A 22664-nucleotide genomic window follows, 5' to 3' on the forward strand; every position below is an offset into this window, starting at 1 on the left:
ATGCGGTTGTTTGACAAATGTCAAAACAGGCGGAAGTGTCACTGGGTGCCACTGTAGACACTCCCTATAAAAGTAATTTATTTTGCAGATTTCTTTATTATTTTGACGTAAAATTGGCATAACAAGATGTTCACCGCTGCTAGAAAATTACTATAATTTAATTTGCTTGTAAAAATGGTTCAAAAAAAAGTTAGAAAAAAATCACGTTGCTATAAAAAAAAATGAATCGATGTATTCCAGATCGCGTACTGTAGACACTCTCATAAAAAACATTGGTTAGAATTATAACAGGCGTCAAAACGGAGATATAAGCTAACGCGGTATTTCCGGTGTGCTGTAGCCACTTTCAAACACATTTAATTTCTTTAGATTTTTATAAGTAATCATTATTAACAAAGGGCTTAAAAGATTTCCCTATTAGTGCCATAAAACCGCTTTTACCAAATCCTGTTGCAAAAATGGTCCAAAGCGGGTAAAAAAGTAAAAAATTGTCATTTTCCCTGTATAATAGGAGAACAGGTTAGAAATAAATGCACGTAACTATAAAGAAAATCGAAGATGCACACGTATGACAGATGTTATCACCCACTCCTAATAAAAACAATTAGGTTAGAATAAGATACACGTCAGTGTTCACCCACGTCCAAACCCTACTGTAAATGGGCTTATTTAGTTGGCAAATCGACGCTCGATCGCAAGTTTTACGGTAAATTCGCCCCCCTAATCTAATAATTCACTAATCGCATAAAATCACCGATATTCCGTACACGTAAGTTAATACATCACCAGTCATGATCCGGCTGCTTTTTGGGGCCCTATTTGCCACGACCGCTTGGGCTCTGTACCCGCCCAGAGGCAACGTGATCGATTTAACCCCAAGCAACTTTCAAAGTCAAGTAATCAACGGCGACGAGGTGTGGGTGGTGGAGTTTTACGCTCCGTGGTGCGGCCACTGCAAAAACTTAGTTCCCGAGTTCACCAAAGCCGCCAATGCCCTTAAGGGGATCGTGAAAGTGGGGGCGGTCAACGCGGACGATCACAAGGAACTCGGCGGACAATATGGAGTCAGGGGCTTCCCGACAATCAAGATTTTCGGTGGAAACAAGAACAAACCAGAGGACTACCAAGGGGCAAGGACTGCCGAGGCCATTGTTAATGCTGCCCTAAGTGCTGCCAAAGCGAAAGCGAAAGATGCCTTAGGGGGTGGTGGCCAATCAGGAGGAAAATCCTCTTCAAGTGGGTCTTCAGATGATGTAGTCGAACTGACTGAAAGCAACTTTGATAAACTTGTTCTCCAATCGGATGATATTTGGTTGGTGGAGTTCTTTGCCCCATGGTGTGGCCATTGCAAGAATCTCGCCCCCGAGTGGGCTAAAGCGGCCACTGAATTGAAGGGAAAAGTTAAACTAGGAGCCCTAGATGCCACCGTGCACAGTGAAAAAGCCCGAGAATACAATGTTCAAGGATACCCGACTATTAAATATTTCCCAGCTGGAGTGAAATCCCGATCAGCCGCAGAGGAGTATGATGGTGGGAGAACTGCTAACGACATCGTCAATTGGGCCATGGACAAGTTGACTGAGAGCATCCCAGCTCCGGAAGTAGTCCAGGTGACAACCCCCGAACTGTTCAAGGAACAATGCGAACAAAAGCCTTTGTGCGTCGTAGCAGTGTTGCCACATATACTTGACTGCCAGTCCCAATGTAGAAATGACTATATCAAGATGCTCACCGGACTGGGGGAGAAATTCAAGAAGAAGATGTGGGGATGGATTTGGGCTGAGGCCGGATCTCAACAAGAGCTGGAGGATGCTGTGGATATCGGAGGCTTTGGGTATCCTGCAATGGCAGTTATCAACGCCAAAAAAATGAAATACTCGATTCTCCGAGGGTCTTTCTCTGCTGATGGAATTTACGAGTTCCTGAGGGATCTCTCTTATGGTAAAGGCAACACTGCTCCGGTTAAAGGGTCAAAAATGCCAAACATTTTGAAAATCGAAGCTTGGGATGGTAAAGACGGAGAGCTGCCCCCAGAGGAGGATATCGATTTATCAGATGTGGATTTGGATGATAGCAAAGATGAGCTATAAGAGACTTAAAAGACTTATTAATGTTTAACTAACTTCCTGACCCCGAGTCAATAGTTTAGATTTTTTTTGTGAATGCCCTGTATTTTGGATAAGTATGATTTTTGTAAAACTTACTCGTTTAATAAATAAATATTTATGTCCTAATAGTTGTTTCAATTAATAAATCAGTCATATAAGAGTTTGAACTTCAGCATTTTAGTAAGATTGAGGGGCCATTTTGAAGTCCGCCATTTTGAACTTTAAGAAGGTGCACTGTAGCCATTGCCACCTTATGTTCGTTTTTGGCTAAATTACTCATTAAATATACGCTGAAGGAGAGGGAAAATGGTACTATTCGATGCAGCCAAATAGGAGTAATTTGTTTTTACTAAAAAAATATTGGAAAACGGCCTAATTTTACTGGAAAATGTGATTTTCTAAAAGAGAAAAGAAGGCAAAGCAAATTGAACGGAATTTTACTGACAACGTATATTGTCCGTGCGACTGGAGCCGAGCAACTTCCTTAGTTTATTACTTAAATTAGCTGGGAATGTCTTCAGTTAAACGGACAATAACGTTTGGTAAACTTGCGTTGGCGTGACAAGTGACGTCTGCTGTCAGAAAAATTACACCCCAGAAACTCCTCTGCCAAATTCAGGCCTCCTACCGCATTAATAACTAACAAATTTCCTTCAAATTCAGTGAATTTGCCATTTAAATCATGTATTGCAATATAAAAAAAACTATCTGGTAGTGGCTCTTGTAAAACTGACATATTTCATTAGTTAAACTTCCATTTGGCAAGTGACGTGACGTTTGCTGTCACCAAAACGTCAAAAAAAAAAAATGGTATCCAAACAACAATCAGGTCCGTGATAATGAAAACGCGATTCTCGAGCCCCAAAACGTAGCGCTTCCACCGTAACCAGCACGTAAATCAAGGAAAATGTAATTTCCATTAAAAAAGCCAACGAATAAATCGACGGGAGGCGAAATGTATTGCCTGCAATGGCTGATCCCCGTGCTACTGATCCCGAAGCCCTCCAACCCGGTCCTGGTGCAGACTCACGTAATGTTCATCGTTTTGTACCTAATCGGGTTTTTCCTGGAGAGAAAACCGTGTACGGTGTGCACGTTGATGTTCCTGGCGACGGTTTTCCTGGTGTGTTACAGCGGATTGGGGAACTGTTTGTTCTGGGGCCCTTTTTGTGACTACGAGAACGGTTAGTGTCTGTGTGGACTTTGTGTATTTAAGGACGTAAGGACTGATTCTTGTATTATGGATTAATTGGGAAAAAAGTGTACATACATATTATAATACTCTGAACTCTTTTACCATATTTTGTAATGTTGATATGTACCAAAGAGGTAATAAAGGTTGTTTTATGGAGGTAGTCAAGGTTGTTGGTGTACAATCCTTCTGGGCCTTTGAACCCACAATTCTATTGCCCACCCGTAATTTTTTACCACAAAAATGTTTTAAGTTAAAGGGAGTTTTGTTGGATGACATTAAACATTTATATATATTAAATCGAAAGTATTTATAGGCATAACTTAGAAGTTAATTAAAATATTTTCATGGTTTTTGAAGGCCCGAGGATGGGAGAATTTGAGGGTAAAAACTTCATTTTAGGTTAAGATATTCTGTAGTTAGGACACAGTTAAACCAACTTAACAAAAGATCTCAGTCATTATTTGCTGCTTAAAGCCAGTTGAAGCCACTGGCTTTTTATAAGTTATTGAAATCAATTATTTTCTTTGAAAGCTAACGAGTGGACTTTAACTGCCTGGAAAAAATAAATTATGACAATTAATTGCCTGGAATGCACAAAGACTAGCTTCAACTATCTGGAAACAAGTGAAAAATTACCCTGACTGTCTGAAAAGTGAATTGAAAATTTTGTACTGGTTCCAAATATTTTCACTATTTTGCCTTTAAGACTTGGGGCTATTTTATGCCGCAAATAATGGAAATATTATTAAAAGGGTTTTGGCGTTAAAGAGCTTTCCTTACCCAATAATTTCATATAAGCATGTTTCTTGTACCTCAAGAACTTTTTGAGTTAGAGGGAATATTGTCGAGCAAAAAGATTAGACATTTTTGGGCATAATTTAGAAGGCACTAAAAATATTTTTATAATTTTTTCACAGTAATATAGTGGTGTTCCTGAAGATGGATATGAGTGTAAAAACGTCTCTCTAGGCTCAAATTTTGGGAAGATAAGGCACTTTTGGCAAGAGGCATTTATTTGGCTAATTTTCTTAGCAAATGTTCATTTTCTGTAGGAATATTTTCATGAAATAATTGGAATATTCCTAATAGGGAGGTTTCAGTGAAAGAAGATGCATTTCATGCACAATATTTTCATATACGAACGTTTGTTGTACCTCAATAACTCTTTGAGTTAGAGCCAATTTTGTCAATCAACTGTAACCCATATTACAATATCAAGATTTTTATTGTCTAGCGCACATTTTTGGACATAACTCGGGAACCACTTGACATATCTTCATAATTTTTTTTACAACAATATAGTCAAGTTCCTGAGGATGGATTTGAGGGTAAAAACGTCATTCTAGGTTAAGTATTTGGGTAGTTATGGCAGTTTTGGTAAGGGGCATTTATTTGGCAAATTTTCAGTTTTCATGGGAATATTTTCATGAAATTATAGGAATATTCCTAAAAGGGTTTCAGTCAAAGAAGATGCATTTTATGCACAATATTTTCATATACGAACGTTTGTTGTACCTCAAAAACTCTCTGAGTTAGAGCCAATTTTGTCAATCAAGGAACAAAAACCTCCCAATTTGAAGCTTTGTAACCCATATTACAAGATCAAGATTTTTATTGTTTAGCGCACATTTTTGGGCATAACTCAGGAACCACATAACACATCTTCATATTTTTTTTACGGCAATATAGTCAAGTTCCTGGGGATGGATTTGAGGGTAAAAACGTCATTGTAGGTTAAGTATTTGGGTAGTTAGTTATAGCAGTTTTGGTGGAGGCATTTATTTGTCTAATTAATGTTTACTCATTGTCGGACATTATTGTACATAACTCGGAAGCCACTGAAGATATTTTCATAGTTTTCTAGGATGGTCTACAGGACTTCCTGAGGATGCATTTGAGTGTAAAAACGTCATTCTAGGTTCAGTTTCTGGGTAGTTACGGCAGTTTTGGTAGGGGGCAAATTTTCACTTTTCATGGGAATATTTTCATGAAATTATAGGAATATTCCTAAAAGGGCTTCAGTCAGAGAAGATGCATTTCATGCACAATATTTTCATATACGAACGTCTGTTGTACCTCAAAGACTCTCTGAGTCAGAGCCAATTTTGTCAATCAAGGAACAAAAACCTCCCAATTTGATGCTTTGTAACCCATATTACAAGATCAAGATTTTTATTGTTTAGCGCACATTTTTGGGCATAACTCGGGAACCACTTAATATATCTGGATAACTTTTCCACAGCAATATAGTGGGGTTCCTGAGGATGGATTTGAGGGTAAAAACGTCATTCTAGGTTAAGTATTTGGATAGTTATAGCAGTTTTGGTGGGGCATTTATTTGTCTAATTAATTTTTACTTATTGTCAGACATTATTGGACATAACTTAGAAGCCACTGAAGATATTTTCATAGTTTTTTAGGACGGTCTACAGGACATCCTGAGGATGGATTTGAGGGTAAAAACGTCATTCTAGGTTCACTTTTCGGGTAGTTAATGCAGTTTTGGTGGGGGGGCATTTATTTGGCAAATTTTCACTTTTCATGGGAATATTTTCATGAAATTATAGGAATATTCCTAAAAGGGCTTCAGTCAGAGAAGATGCATTTCATGCACCATATTTTCATATACGAACGTTTGTTGTACCTCAAAAACTCTCTGAGCTAGAGCCAATTTTGTCAATCAAGGAACAAAAACCTCCCAATTTGAAGCTTTGTAACCCATATTGCAATATCAAGATTTTTATTGTTTAGTGCACATTTTTGGGCATAACTCGGGAACCACTTAATATATCTGGATAACTGTTTCACAGCAATATAGTGGGCTCCCGGAAGATGGATTTGAGGATAAAAACGTTAACTTGTGTTAAGGATTTGGATAGTTAGAGCAGTTCTTGTTGAGGCATCATTTCTTGAGAATATTTTTCACGGGATAATTTAATTATTTTTAAAAGGATTTTAATCAAATAAAAGCCGCTTCTTTCCCAATATGTCTATATATGAAAAACTCTCCGAGTTAAAGGCAATTTTGTCAGCCAAAGTCCAAAAGCCACCTAATTTGCAGTCATATTGCAACACCAAGATGTTTATTGTTTACCGGACATTTTTGGGCTTAACTCGGGAACCACTTAACATAACTTCATAACTTTTTCACAGCAATATAGTCAAGTTCCTGAGGATGCATTTGAGGGTAAAACCGTCATTCTAGATTAAGTATTTGGGTAGTTATGGCAATTTTGGTGGGACATTTATTTAACTAATTAATTTTTGGTCAATGTCGAACATTTTTGGACATAATTCAGGAACCACTTGACACATTTGTATAATTTTTTCACAGTAATGTAATGAGGTTCCTGAGGATGAATTTACGCGTAAAAACTTTATTCTAGGTTAAATATTTAAGTAGTTATAGCAGTTTTGGTGGGGCATTTATTTGTCTCAAATTAGTTTTTCTCATTGTCAGACATTATTGTACATAACTTAGAAGCCACTGAAGATATTTTCATAGTTTTCTAGGATGGTCTACAGGACTTCCTGAGGATGCATTTGAGTGTAAAAACGTCATTCTAGGTTCAGTTTCTGGGTAGTTAAGGCAGTTTTGGTAGAGGGAAAATTTTCACTTTTCATGGGAATATTTTCATGAAACTATAGGAATATTCCTAAAAGGGCTTCAGTCAGTTTGTTGTACCTCAATAACTCTTTGAGTTAGAGCCATTTTGTCAATCAAGGTACAAAAACCTCCCAATTTGATGCTTTGTAACCCATATTACAATATCAAGATTTTTAGTAATATAGTCAAGTTCCTGAGGATGGATTTGAGGGTAAAACCGTCATTCTAGATTAAGTATTTGGGTAGTTATGGCAGTTTTGGTGGGACATTTATTTAACTAATTCATTTTTGGTTAATTTCGAACATTTTTGGGCATAATTCAGGAACCACTTGACACATTTGTATAATTTTTTCACAGTAATGTAGTCACGTCGTCATGAGTTAAGGATTTATTTTACTTAGTTGCAATCACGTTTAGTGCTTATCAGCAATTACAATTACATCCAATTCCGCAATATTTAATTAATCAGTAAATATGTCATGCTGGTAGCACTTAATCGTTATCATACACCTCTAAGCACTATATTTAATCAGAATAAGCTTACGAACAGTATATAAAAAAAGAACAATTTATTGTGAAGGCAAATAGTAACAAAAAAAAAACACATATATACAAACTATAATATCAGAACTGAATAATATCACTCGAAAGTCATAAGGTTGCTTGGTAGGGGCGTGGGCTCCCCGTTGGTTGCCTGCTGTAAGAACTTACACCATTTTTCCGCTAAGGATTTGGTACCCGCTCGGAACTTGTAGATGTTCCCTGCGTTTAAGGATATTTTAGTTCTTTATTGTTCAATCAATTATGTAATTAAATTTCATTTTTCTTCAATAGTAAATAGCTTGAAATTGACAAGGGACACCACTGGTTCTTATAATTTTCCCTTATCGCTGAGTAAATACTGATTATATGAAGTTTTTTTAGTAGATTTATAGTAGTGGTTTATAGGAAAAAATGCAATAATCATTAACTCGCATATACACCGCAACAGTTGGTTAATAAAAATTAATTTTTCACCCCTTAACAGTTCAGTTTTCATTGGCTCTAACTGGTTTTGTCTTGTTTAAAATGTCAAACTTTGACAGGCTGTCATTGCTGCAACATTAAAGCCACAAATGTCAAATTCGTATTTCATTGTAAAATGATGTTCTAAAATTGCAATAAAATACATTTTGCACTGTTATACCGGCTATCAACAAAATGCCGGCAATTTTTCAAAAGTCATCTTTTACTCATTGACGATGCAAAAATGCTTAACTTTTACAGGCTGTCATTGATGACTCATTAAATCCAAAAATGTCAAATTTGTTTTTTATTGTTAAATGATGTTCTAAAATTGCAATAAAATACTTTTTGCACTGTTATACTGACTATCAACAAAATGCCAGCAATTTTTCAAAAGTCATAATTTTTTCTATTGATAATGCAAAAATGCCTAACTTTGACAGGCTGTCGTTGATGACTCATTAAATCCAATAATGTCAAATGTGTTTTTTATTGTTAAATGATGTTCTAAAATTGCAATAAAATACAACTAGCACTGTTATACCGACTATCAACAAAATGCGAGCAATTTTTCAAAATTCATACTTTACCCATTGATAATGCAAAAATGCCTAACTTTGACAGGCTGTCATTTCTGGCCTATTAAAGCCACAAATGTCAAGCGTGCATTTTGTTGTTAAATGATGTTCGAAAATTGCAATAAAATACAGTTTGCACTGTTATATAGGATATCAACAAAATGCCAGCAATTTTTGAAAAGTCATACTTTACCCATTTATGATACAAAAGTGCAAAACTTTGACAGACTGTCATTGATGACTCATTAAATCCAATAATGTCAAATGTATTTTTTATTGTTAAATGATGTTCTAAAATTGCAATAAAATACATTTTGCACTGTTAAACCGACTATTAACAAAATGCGAGCAATTTTTCAAAATTCATACTTTACCCAATGATGATGCAAAAATGCCTAACTTTGACAGGCTGTCATTTCTGGCCCATTAAATCCACGAAGGTAAAATTTATATTTTATTGTAAAGTGACAATTTAAAATTACAACTGGAGATGTTATGCATTGTCAAAACATCCGGTCACAAAATGCCACAAACTTTTGAAAAGTCATACTTTACCCATTGAAGATGTAAAAGTGCCTAACTTTGACAGGCTGTCATTGATGACTCATTAAATCCAAAAATGTCAAATTAATTTTTTATTGTTAAATGATGTTCTAAAATTGCAATAAAAAACATTTTGCACTGTAATACCGGCTATCAACAAAACGCCAGCAATTTTTCAAAAGTCATACTTTACCCATTGATAATGCAAAAATGCCTAACTTTGACAGGCTGTCATTTCTGGCCCATTAAATCCACGAAGGTAAAATTTATATTTTATTGTAAAATGACAATTTAAAATTACAACTGGAGACGTTATGCATTGTCAAAACATCGGGTCACAAAATGCCATAAACTTTTGAAAAGTCATACTTTACCCATTGAAGATGCAAAAGTGCCTAACTTTGACAGGCTGTCATTGATGACTCATTAAATCCAAAAATGTCAAATTAATTTTTTATTGTTAAATGATGTTCTAAAATTGCAATAAAAAACATTTTGCACTGTAATACCGGCTATCAACAAAACGCCAGCAATTTTTCAAAAGTCATACTTTACCCATTGATAATGCAAAAATGCCTAACTTTGACAGGCTGTCATTTCTGGCCCATTAAATCCACGAAGGTAAAATTTATATTTTATTGTAAAATGACAATTTAAAATTACAACTGGAGACGTTATGCATTGTCAAAACATCGGGTCACAAAATGCCATAAACTTTTGAAAAGTCATACTTTACCCATTGAAGATGCAAAAGTGCCTAACTTTGACAGGCTGTCATTGATGACTCATTAAATCCAAAAATGTCAAATTAATTTTTTATTGTTAAATGATGTTCTAAAATTGCAATAAAAAACATTTTGCACTGTAATACCGGCTATCAACAAAACGCCAGCAATTTTTCAAAAGTCATACTTTACCCATTGATGCAAAAATGCCTAACTTTGACAGACTGTCATTTCTGGCCTGTCAAGGCCACAAATATCAAACGTGCATTTTGTTGTTAAATGATGTTCTAAAATTGCAATAAAATACATTTTGCACTGTCAAAATGTCTAGAAACAAAATGCCAGCAATTTTTGAAAAGTCATACTTTACCTATTGATGATACAAAAGTGCCTAACATTGACAGGCTGTCACTTCTGGCCTATTAAAGCCACAAATGTCAAACGTGCATTTTGTTGTTAAATGATGTTCTGAAATTTTGATGGAAGACATTTTGCACCATTAAAATGTCTAGCAATAAAGTGCCAGTAATTTTTGAAAAGTCATATTTTATCTATTGAAGAGGTAAAAGTGCTTAACTTTCACAGGCTGTCATTGATGACCAATTAAAGCCACGATTGTCAAATTTGCATTTTATTGGTAAATGATGTTCTAAAATTGCAATAAAAGACATATTGCACCATTAAAACGTCTAACAGCAAAATGGCAGCCATTTTTTAAGTCATACTTTACCCATTGATAATGCAAAAGTGCCTAACTTTGACAGGCTGTCATTGATGACCAATTAAAGACATGAATGTGAAATTTGCATTTCATTGGTAAATGATATTCTAAGATTGCAACAGAAGACATTTTGCACCATTAAAACGTCCAACAAAAAATTTCCAGTAATTTTTCAAAAGTCATGCTTTACCCATTGATGATACAAAAGTGCCTAACTTTGACAGGCTATGGTTGGTGACCCATTAAAGCAACAAATGTCAAATTTATATTTTATTATAAAAGGATGATGTAAAATTGTAATAAAAGACATTTTACGTGGCTAAATTATTAAACAGCGAAATGCAAGCAATTTTGCAAAAGCCATATTTTACTAATTGGAGATGCAGAAATACCTAACTTTAACAGGCTGTCATTACTGACTCAATAAAGCCACAGAGGTCAAATTTATAGTTTATTGTTAAATGATGATTGAAGATTGTAATAAAACACAAGTTGCACTCTTAAACTGTCAAACAATAAAATTTAAGCAATTCTTCCCTGTTGAATGACAATAAACTTTTAATGCCACTTTATCTTCCTTTAAAAAAAACTTACCGGAATATTTGTGATCTCTGCTAAGCTCCTTTTAATTCCAATAAATCCCCTTTAAGTTGTAACGAAAACTCCCTAGATTGAGCAAAACACGGTGCAGATGAGAACTGACTAATGGAAAATTGGAAAATCAAGGAGTAATTTTAATTAGAACCGAAAAACTTAACCGCTCTTAATCCCCATTTAATCTCTAAGGAACTTGATTTTTTAAATAAAATTCAACCCGATCTGAGCACTAGGAGTCAAGTTTTGACCCAAGATACCTGAACCTGCTTTCCTCCTTAGACATGGTTTCCAAAAACTTAGACAAAAAAATACTTCCAATGCATGGATTTTGGTGATTTCTTCAATGTAAGCTGAAGAATATTTCAAAGAATCTTCTGAAACAAAAATCAACCCGATCTGAGCACTAGAAGTGGAGTTATAAGTTACTTAAGACTGTCTGTCCTCTTGACATGGTTTCCAAAAAATTGGATAAAAATGGTTCTGATGCATGGATTTTAATGATTTATTCAATGGAAGCTAAAGAACATTTCAGAGAATCTTTTGAAATAAAAATCAACCCGATCTGAGCACTAGAAGTGGAGCTATGAACCAAGTTACCTAAGACTGTCCTTCTCCCTTGCTTTCCACATGGTTGGTTGGTTTCCAAAAATTTGCATAAAAATACTACTGATGCAGTGATTTTGATGATTTCTTCAATGAAAGCTGAAGATCATTTCAGAGAATCTTTTGAAACAAAAATCAACTCGATCTGAGCACCAGAAGTGGAGTTATGACCTAAGTTACTTGAGACTGGACGGTTACTCCTCTTGGACACGGTTTCCAAAAACTTGGATAAAAATGGTTCTGATGCATGGATTTTAATGATTTATTCAACAGAAGCCAAAGAATATTTCAAAGAATCTTTTGAAACATAAATCAACCAGAACTGAGCACTAGAATTGGAGTTATGACCTAAGTTACTTGAAACTGGACGGTTACTCTTCTTGGACATCGTTTCCAAAAACTTGGATAAAAATACTTCTGATGCATGGATTTTAATGATTTATTCAATGGAAGCTGAAGAACATTTCAAATAATCTTTTGAAGCATAAGTTAACCCGATCAGATCACTTGAAGTGAAGTTATGACCCATGTTTGCCAAATTGCGCCAACGTTTCTTGGGAACAAAATACAAAAATCCTAACCTACGACTTACCCCGAGCGTGATCGACCAACTGAAACGAGTCCGGATGCAGGGACGTATCACAATAAAGCGCCTGACATCCGGCCAGCGAGACCATCTTGCAGGGCTCCCGCTTAAAGTCGGCCCTCTGGTGGCCCTTGAACGACTTAGGCGAGAAGTAGACGAGTGAACTCGCCCATATCTGGACCCAGTAGCGCTGCCACGAGGCGACCGTCGGTTTTTTGCCCTCTTTCAGGACCGTCTTGCGTCGCAGGCAGCCCTGCATCGCGCAGGATTCCTCTTCTGCGCAGATGCCGTCCGTTGACAACCTGAAACGGAGCGCAGCAGTTTGTCAGAAAGTCTAACTTTGACAAGCTGTCAGTCGGGACTAGGTGGAGGTGCCGATTTCAAACTTATGTTTTCTAGTAAATTGGTGTTTTTCAAACGTTAAATAAGAAATTTTTCATTGGTAACTGGTTTAGTAACCGAACATCAGCCATTTTGGGAAGTCATGTTTTAGGCAAAAAAATGACCAATGGTCAATATTTCCAAGCATAACTGAAAAACTACTTGAGTTAAGGTCATGATTTTCTATAACAGCATAAAAGGAATACTGAGGATGGATTTTATAAAAGAAACGTCGTGCCAAAGAGGAAATTCCATAAGAACCAGCCCTTTTGCTTGGACCTTGGTTGGCAACCCGTTTTTTCCCCCATATATTTTAAGAACCCTCTTTTGGAATTAAAAAAGGGCTTAACCTATAGTTAGAGTGTTCTTTGACAAATGTTTTCATATACGAACGACTCTTGTAGCTCAATGAGTTTTTGAGTTAGAGCAAATTTTGTGCGCCAAGGACCCAGACCAGAGCCACTTACGGAATAGGAGTGCAAAAAGTGGCTTTTAATGAATTTCGTTGTAACACAAAAAATTCTTAAAATAAATTAATGATTCAGGGAACTTTGAAGAAGGATTTAACACCAAAAAGTTCTAAATCGGTCAAAAATTCACTGATTTATAGCGATTTTTGTTTTAATTAAAAAAATTAAAAGAAATATACTGTTTTTAATGATATTTTAAAAACTCTTCTAGGCATTTAAATGGGGCTTTCACACCACATTAGGGAATTTTTTGATAATCATTTTCATATAAGAACCTTTCCTGTAGCCCCAATAGTTTATGAGCTAGAGCCCACTCTATGAGCAAATTCAAAAATTCCCTTTTTCCCCAATACTCGCGGACATTTTTGGGTGTGACTCAAAAACTGTTAATTAAATTAATGATTTTTTACACAAGGATTAAAGGAACTTCGAGAATGGATTTGACACCCAAAAGTTCAAAATCGATCAAACATTCCTTGATATATAGCGGTTTTTGCTAAGGTAAAAAAAAATTTTTAAAAATCATATTATTAAGGATATTTTAAAAACTCTTTTAGGCATTTAAATGGGGGTTTCACATAAAAGTAGGGAATTTTTTGGTAATCGTTTTAATATATTAACGTCCCCTGTAACCCCAATAGTTTATAAACTACAGCTCACCCTATGACTGAATTTAAAAATTCCCTTTTTTCCCCCAATACTCGCTGACATTTTTGGCTATAACTCAAAAACTGTTGAAGATAAATCAATAATTTTTTACACCCTTACAAACGAGACCCTGAGAATGAATTTCATCAAAGAAACATGGTCTTAAGTGGAAAATTCCATAAGAAATAACCCTTTTGGTTTGACCTCGGTTTGCAACAATTCCCCAATAAAAAAAAATTGACTTTTCCCCATATATTTCAAAAACTCTCTTAGGGCATTAAAAACGGATTTTACATACACTTAGGGTGTCCTTTGATAAGTGTTTTCATATACGAACGATTCTTGTAGCTCAAGGAGTCGTTGAGTTAGAGCCAGTTTTGTGCGTCAAGGTACCAGAAAAAGTGGTTTTAAATTAATTTCATTATTCAGCGACATTTCTCGTTATAACTCAAAAACTGCATAAGATAAATTAATGATTATTTAGAAGACGATTGAGGGGACTCCCAGGATGGATTTAATACCAAAAAGTTCAAAATCGGTCAAAAATTCCTTGATTTAGAACGATTTTTTGGTTAAGTTAAAAAAAAGTTTAAAAATTACTATTTTTCAGGATATTTTAAAAACTCTTTCAAGCATTTAAATGGGGCTTTCACGTTAAAATAGGAAATTCCTGGATAATTATTTTCATATATGAACCCTACCTGTAGCCCCAACAGTTCATGAGCTAGAGCCCACTCTATGAGTTAATTCAAAAATTCCCTTTTTCCCCAATATTCGCTGACATTTTTGGGTATAAATCAAAAACTGTTAAAGATAACTTAATGATTTTTTACACAAGGGTTAAGGGGACTATGAGGATGGATTTGACACCAAAAAGTTTAAAATTGATCGAAAATTCCTTGATATATAGCGATTTTTGTTAGGGTAAAATAAAACTAAAAAAATTACATTTTTAAGGATATTTTAAAAACTCTTTTAGGGATTTAAATGGGGGTTTCACGCAACATTAGGGAATTTTTTGATAATCATTTTCATATATAAATCTTTCCCGTAGCCCTAATAGTTTATGAGCTAGAAATAAAATTCATTAATTCCCTTTTCCCTCAACACTCACTGACATTTTTGGCTATAACTCAAAAACTACTTAATATAAATCAATAATTTTTTACACTCTTATAAACAATACCCTGAGGATGGATTTGACACCAAAAAGACCGAAACCGGTTGAAAATTAGCCAAAATATCGCAATTTTAGTGCGAACCTACCTTGTGAGTAAAGTGGAACTCTCCTCGCTGCTCTGGGAAGCCTGCAATGGCAGCTCATCACTTGGCGACGACAAATTGCTGCCGTGACGCGACTGGCTGGAATCCTCCACTTCGGAATCGTCCAACAGATGGCGCGTTTTCGGTACTTCCCCGGGGTCAAACGAGCCAACTTGATGGGACTTCGTGAAAATACTAAAAAAGCAAATAAATAAGTCAGCTGTGGTAGATATATTGATGCAGAGCTACGACCAATCGTGGCTACAATACTACAATGTCAAACTATTTGACAGTTCGCTCACATGAAGCCATACGCTCTCCCTACGGGGAAAATCAAGACGGTGCAAAATGGGATTTTATGAAAACCAAAAACGTTACAAAGCCATCGGCTACTAAGTCACGTCAAGCGCAGTTGCCACTTACCCGAACCGGCTAAAATTGCGAGGCAGACTCGCGCTACGAAATCTGAACGCAGAGAGGAGGGAGGGGGAGGATGACGTAATGAGAAATGACATTAATGACAAGTGACACGTTCGAACGTCAACATACTTACTTGGTTCCCAGGCTGCGGCACTTCCGGTGTCCCGGGATGAATTTCGTTCCGGCGGTGACCGCTTGGAGGCGCAACGATCCCGAGGAGGCCTTGGCCGGTGAGAGGTTCAGTGAGGCCAACGCCACCGAGTCGACCACCGACTCCTTGGAGCTGTTTTGTGAGGAGGGAGCGGGGCTCGGAGGTTCCAGCTTCAGAGACAGTCTGGAATAAAACGTTTGAACCTGAAGGTGGACGCTTTAAAGGTGGAAACGTCCGCTGAATAATATACAATTTATTTCATGATCCTAAGTTGTCACGGTCAAAAGATATGAGGGAAAGAGTTTAAGGTGGCGCGCCAAGAGCTCCAACACGCTGGGCAAAGTTCAAACGCTTGTAACTCCTAAACGGTTGCTCCTATCAAAGAGTTTTATGGCAGTTCTGGTAGACGTTTACAAGCATTACAACTTTGGTTCTTAGGGCATTTTTTCTAGAACCAACAGCAAAAAAGATATGGCTAATTTTCTATTGACATCCAGTCTATGACAGACAATTTTCTTGTAAGTGATTTATCTGGCTTACTATTGGATTTAGGGCTTTAACGCTTACAATCAAAGTGAAAGAGCAAACGATTATCTAGTAAACAAAAGTTATTTCATGATCCTAACTCATCAGGATCAAAAGATATCGGGAAATGAATTCAGGTTAAGGCACCAAAGGCTCCGAGGCGTTAAGCAGAATTCAAACTCCGGTAACTCCTAAACGGCTGTTCCTATCAAGAAGTTTTATGGCAGTTCTGGTAGACATTTACAAGCATTACAACTTTGGTTCTTATGACATTTTTTCTAGAACCAACAGCAAAAAAGATATGGCTTATTTTCTATTGACATCCAGTCTATGACGGACAATTTTCTTGTAAGTCATTTATCTGGCTTGCTATTGGATTTAGGGCTTTAACGCTGAGAATCAAAGTAAAAGAGAAAACGATTATCTAGCAAACAAAAGCTATTTCATGATCCTAACTCATCTGGATCAAGAGGTATCGGGAAATGAACTCAGGTTAAGGCACCAAGAGCTCCAAGACGTTAAGCAGAATTCAAACTCCGGTAACTCCTAAACGGCTGTTCCTATCAAGAAGTTTTATGGCAGTTCTGGTAGACATTTACAAGCATTACAACTTTGGTTCTTATGACATTTTTTCTAGAACCAACAGCAAAGAAGATATGGCTAATTTTCTATTGACATCCAGTCTATGACAGACAGATTTTCTTGTAAGTCATTTATCTGGCTTGCTATTGGATTTAGGGCTTTAACGCTTAGAATCAAAGTGAAAGAGAAAACGATTATCTAGCAAACAAAAGTTATTTCATGATCCTAACTCATCTGGATCAAAAGATATCGGGAAATGAATTCAGGTTAAGGCACCAAAGGCTCCGAGGCGTTAAGCAGAATTCAAACTGCGGTAACTCCTAAACGGTTGCTCATATCAAAGAGTTTTATGACAGTTCTGATAGACATTTACAAGCATTACAACTTTGGTTCTCATGACATTTTTTCTAGAACCAACAGCAAAAAAGATATGGCTTATTTTCTATTGACATCCAGTATATGACAGAAAATTTTCTTGTAAGTGATTTATCTGGCTTGCTATTGGATTTAGGGCTTTAACGCTGAGAATCAAAGTAAAAGAGAAAACGATTATCTAGCAAACAAAAGCTATTTCATGATCCTAACTCATCTGGATCAAGAGGTATCGGGAAATGAACTCAGGTTAAGGCACCAAGAGCTCCAAGACGTTAAGCAGAATTCAAACTCCGGTAACTCCTAAACGGCTGTTCCTATCAAAAAGTTTTATGGCGGTTCTGGTAGACATTTACAAGCATTACAACTTTGGTTCTTATGACATTTTTTCTAGAACCAACAGCAAAAAAGATATGGCTTATTTTCTATTGACATCCAGTATATGACAGAAAATTTTCTTGTAAGTCATTTATATGGCTTGCTATTGGATTTAGGGCTTTAATGCTTAGAATCAAAGTGAAAGAACAAACGATTATCTAGTAAACAAAAGTTATTTCATGATCCTAACTCATCTGGATCAAAAGATATCGGGAAATGAATTCAGGTTAAGGCACCAAAGGCTCCGAGGCGTTAAGCAGAATTCAAACTCCGGTAACTTCTAAACGGCTGTTCCTATCAAGAAGTTTTATGGCAGTTCTGGTAGACATTTACAAGCATTACAACTTTGGTTCTTATGACATTTTTTCTAGAACCAACAGCAAAAAAGATATGGCTTATTTTCTATTGACATCCAGTATAGGACAGAAAATTTTCTTGTAAGTCATTTATATGGCTTGCTATTGGATTTAGGGCTTTAATGCTTAGAATCAAAGTGAAAGAACAAACGATTATCTAGTAAACAAAAGTTATTTCATGATCCTAACTCATCTGGATCAAAAGATATCGGGAAATGAATTCAGGTTAAGGCACCAAAGGCTCCGAGGCGTTAAGCAGAATTCAAACTCCGGTAACTTCTAAACGGCTGTTCCTATCAAGAAGTTTTATGGCAGTTCTGGTAGACATTTACAAGCATTACAACTTTGGTTCTTATGACATTTTTTCTAGAACCAACAGCAAAAAAGATATGCCTTATTTTCTATTGACATCCAGTATAGGACAGAAAATTTTCTTGTAAGTCATTTATATGGCTTGCTATTGGATTTAGGGCTTTAATGCTTAGAATCAAAGTGAAAGAACAAACGATTATCTAGTAAACAAAAGTTATTTCATGATCCTAACTCATCTGGATCAAAAGATATCGGGAAATGAATTCAGGTTAAGGCACCAAAGGCTCCGAGGCGTTAAGCAGAATTCAAACTCCGGTAACTTCTAAACGGCTGTTCCTATCAAGAAGTTTTATGGCAGTTCTGGTAGACATTTACAAGCATTACAACTTTGGTTCTTATGACATTTTTTCTAGAACCAACAGCAAAAAAGATATGCCTTATTTTCTATTGACATCCAGTATAGGACAGAAAATTTTCTTGTAAGTCATTTATATGGCTTGCTATTGGATTTAGGGCTTTAATGCTTAGAATCAAAGTAAAAGAGAAAACGATTATCTAGCAAACAAAAGCTATTTCATGATCCTAACTCATCTGGATCAAGAGGTATCGGGAAATGAACTCAGGTTAAGGCACCAAGAGCTCCAAGACGTTAAGCAGAATTCAAACTCCGGTAACTCCTAAACGGCTGTTCCTATCAAGAAGTTTTATGGCAGTTCTGGTAGACATTTACAAGCATTACAACTTTGGTTCTTATGACATTTTTTCTAGAACCAACAGCAAAGAAGATATGGCTAATTTTCTATTGACATCCAGTCTATGACAGACAGATTTTCTTGTAAGTCATTTATCTGGCTTGCTATTGGATTTAGGGCTTTAACGCTTAGAATCAAAGTGAAAGAGAAAACGATTATCTAGCAAACAAAAGTTATTTCATGATCCTAACTCATCTGGATCAAAAGATATCGGGAAATGAATTCAGGTTAAGGCACCAAAGGCTCCGAGGCGTTAAGCAGAATTCAAACTGCGGTAACTCCTAAACGGTTGCTCATATCAAAGAGTTTTATGACAGTTCTGATAGACATTTACAAGCATTACAACTTTGGTTCTCATGACATTTTTTCTAGAACCAACAGCAAAAAAGATATGGCTTATTTTCTATTGACATCCAGTATATGACAGAAAATTTTCTTGTAAGTGATTTATCTGGCTTGCTATTGGATTTAGGGCTTTAACGCTGAGAATCAAAGTAAAAGAGAAAACGATTATCTAGCAAACAAAAGCTATTTCATGATCCTAACTCATCTGGATCAAGAGGTATCGGGAAATGAACTCAGGTTAAGGCACCAAGAGCTCCAAGACGTTAAGCAGAATTCAAACTCCGGTAACTCCTAAACGGCTGTTCCTATCAAAAAGTTTTATGGCGGTTCTGGTAGACATTTACAAGCATTACAACTTTGGTTCTTATGACATTTTTTCTAGAACCAACAGCAAAAAAGATATGGCTTATTTTCTATTGACATCCAGTATATGACAGAAAATTTTCTTGTAAGTCATTTATATGGCTTGCTATTGGATTTAGGGCTTTAATGCTTAGAATCAAAGTGAAAGAACAAACGATTATCTAGTAAACAAAAGTTATTTCATGATCCTAACTCATCTGGATCAAAAGATATCGGGAAATGAATTCAGGTTAAGGCACCAAAGGCTCCGAGGCGTTAAGCAGAATTCAAACTCCGGTAACTTCTAAACGGCTGTTCCTATCAAGAAGTTTTATGGCAGTTCTGGTAGACATTTACAAGCATTACAACTTTGGTTCTTATGACATTTTTTCTAGAACCAACAGCAAAAAAGATATGGCTTATTTTCTATTGACATCCAGTATAGGACAGAAAATTTTCTTGTAAGTCATTTATATGGCTTGCTATTGGATTTAGGGCTTTAATGCTTAGAATCAAAGTGAAAGAACAAACGATTATCTAGTAAACAAAAGTTATTTCATGATCCTAACTCATCTGGATCAAAAGATATCGGGAAATGAATTCAGGTTAAGGCACCAAAGGCTCCGAGGCGTTAAGCAGAATTCAAACTCCGGTAACTTCTAAACGGCTGTTCCTATCAAGAAGTTTTATGGCAGTTCTGGTAGACATTTACAAGCATTACAACTTTGGTTCTTATGACATTTTTTCTAGAACCAACAGCAAAAAAGATATGCCTTATTTTCTATTGACATCCAGTATAGGACAGAAAATTTTCTTGTAAGTCATTTATATGGCTTGCTATTGGATTTAGGGCTTTAATGCTTAGAATCAAAGTGAAAGAACAAACGATTATCTAGTAAACAAAAGTTATTTCATGATCCTAACTCATCTGGATCAAAAGATATCGGGAAATGAATTCAGGTTAAGGCACCAAAGGCTCCGAGGCGTTAAGCAGAATTCAAACTGCGGTAACTCCTAAACGGTTGCTCATATCAAAGAGTTTTATGACAGTTCTGATAGACATTTACAAGCATTACAACTTTGGTTCTCATGACATTTTTTCTAGAACCAACAGCAAAAAAGATATGGCTTATTTTCTATTGACATCCAGTATATGACAGAAAATTTTCTTGTAAGTGATTTATCTGGCTTGCTATTGGATTTAGGGCTTTAACGCTGAGAATCAAAGTAAAAGAGAAAACGATTATCTAGCAAACAAAAGCTATTTCATGATCCTAACTCATCTGGATCAAGAGGTATCGGGAAATGAACTCAGGTTAAGGCACCAAGAGCTCCAAGACGTTAAGCAGAATTCAAACTCCGGTAACTCCTAAACGGCTGTTCCTATCAAAAAGTTTTATGGCGGTTCTGGTAGACATTTACAAGCATTACAACTTTGGTTCTTATGACATTTTTTCTAGAACCAACAGCAAAAAAGATATGGCTTATTTTCTATTGACATCCAGTATATGACAGAAAATTTTCTTGTAAGTCATTTATATGGCTTGCTATTGGATTTAGGGCTTTAATGCTTAGAATCAAAGTGAAAGAACAAACGATTATCTAGTAAACAAAAGTTATTTCATGATCCTAACTCATCTGGATCAAAAGATATCGGGAAATGAATTCAGGTTAAGGCACCAAAGGCTCCGAGGCGTTAAGCAGAATTCAAACTCCGGTAACTTCTAAACGGCTGTTCCTATCAAGAAGTTTTATGGCAGTTCTGGTAGACATTTACAAGCATTACAACTTTGGTTCTTATGACATTTTTTCTAGAACCAACAGCAAAAAAGATATGGCTTATTTTCTATTGACATCCAGTATAGGACAGAAAATTTTCTTGTAAGTCATTTATATGGCTTGCTATTGGATTTAGGGCTTTAATGCTTAGAATCAAAGTGAAAGAACAAACGATTATCTAGTAAACAAAAGTTATTTCATGATCCTAACTCATCTGGATCAAAAGATATCGGGAAATGAATTCAGGTTAAGGCACCAAAGGCTCCGAGGCGTTAAGCAGAATTCAAACTCCGGTAACTTCTAAACGGCTGTTCCTATCAAGAAGTTTTATGGCAGTTCTGGTAGACATTTACAAGCATTACAACTTTGGTTCTTATGACATTTTTTCTAGAACCAACAGCAAAAAAGATATGCCTTATTTTCTATTGACATCCAGTATAGGACAGAAAATTTTCTTGTAAGTCATTTATATGGCTTGCTATTGGATTTAGGGCTTTAATGCTTAGAATCAAAGTGAAAGAACAAACGATTATCTAGTAAACAAAAGTTATTTCATGATCTTAACTCATCTGGATCAAAAGATATCGGGAAATGAATTCAGGTTAAGGCACCAAAGGCTCCGAGGCGTTAGGCAGAATTGAAACTCCGGTAACTCCTTAACCAACAGTCCTATCAAGAAGTTTCTTAGTAATCTGGATAGACCCTGGAAAGTCCACTCTAACAACGACCCCTATACCAAAACCATCAAATAATTTAAGACAAATCTTCACTTACTTGTACTGATCGTCCTCGACGAACTTCTGCAGCTCCTCAATGTACCTGATCGAGTTCAGGTAGTCGATAACGTGCGGGATCTTAACGAGATTCGAATAGTCCGAGTGCTGATAATTCGAGATGATCCTCAATATGTTGTTCATCTTCAGGGTGCGTTGCTGAGATTCCAACCCTCCGCTGTGGGGGTGCGCCATGTCGATGTACACCAAGTCGGTGAGGTACAGGCCCAAATAAGGGATGCACGGCAACTTGAGGCTCTCGATGTGTTTCCTTAAGTTGGCCCAGTTGTCTTCGTCGGAAAACACCTCGGCCAGTTTGTCAAACGTTTGTCGATCCTTCTTGGGTAGTGCTGCCCACGTCTTGCTCAGTCGATATATAGAGGCGCTGCGCAGTGCAGATAAAATGGCGAAGAGCGAGTGCAAATTGTTAAACTCGTAGAGTTTCTTAGCGATTCGGATAAAGAAGGAGAGAGTCTCGGAGCGTTGCTTCGCTGTTTGTCCGGCTAGGACCTCTTGGACAGTCCAGAAACTGACCTGGAAAAAGGC

At 36.3% G+C, this 22664-nt stretch overlaps 3 protein-coding genes across 3 annotated transcripts in view; 2 read left to right on the forward strand and 1 right to left on the reverse strand.

Annotated features, from left to right (window-relative positions):
* Positions 1 to 590: 590 nt before the first annotated feature.
* On the forward strand, positions 591 to 2234 carry LOC126747173 (protein disulfide-isomerase A6 homolog). The gene has a single exon (XM_050455675.1). It carries the CDS (start codon positions 792 to 794, stop codon positions 2088 to 2090), a length of 1299 nt encoding a protein of 432 aa, XP_050311632.1. The 5' UTR covers positions 591 to 791; the 3' UTR covers positions 2091 to 2234.
* Positions 2235 to 2729: 495 nt separating this feature from the next.
* Positions 2730 to 3463, forward strand: LOC126747377 (bladder cancer-associated protein). The gene has a single exon (XM_050455955.1). The coding sequence runs from the start codon at positions 3064 to 3066 to the stop codon at positions 3295 to 3297; it is 234 nt and encodes a 77-aa protein (XP_050311912.1). The 5' UTR covers positions 2730 to 3063; the 3' UTR covers positions 3298 to 3463.
* Positions 3464 to 7463: 4000 nt separating this feature from the next.
* The window catches only part of LOC126747226 (ras-specific guanine nucleotide-releasing factor RalGPS2-like), a 38376-nt gene continuing 23175 nt past the window's right edge, over positions 7464 to 22664 (reverse strand). The window contains exons 5-9 of the mRNA XM_050455733.1: positions 22120 to 22652; positions 15585 to 15785; positions 15035 to 15226; positions 12276 to 12571; positions 7464 to 7673 (exon numbers count right to left, since the gene is read on the reverse strand). Of these exons, the coding sequence (XP_050311690.1) occupies positions 7552 to 7673; positions 12276 to 12571; positions 15035 to 15226; positions 15585 to 15785; positions 22120 to 22652 (1344 nt within the window). The 3' untranslated portion in view covers positions 7464 to 7551. The remainder of the gene's footprint in view (positions 7674 to 12275; positions 12572 to 15034; positions 15227 to 15584; positions 15786 to 22119; positions 22653 to 22664) is intronic.

Source organism: Anthonomus grandis, chromosome 19 (genome assembly GCF_022605725.1).
Source record: "Anthonomus grandis grandis chromosome 19, icAntGran1.3, whole genome shotgun sequence".
Classification (NCBI taxonomy): domain Eukaryota; kingdom Metazoa; phylum Arthropoda; class Insecta; order Coleoptera; family Curculionidae; genus Anthonomus; species Anthonomus grandis.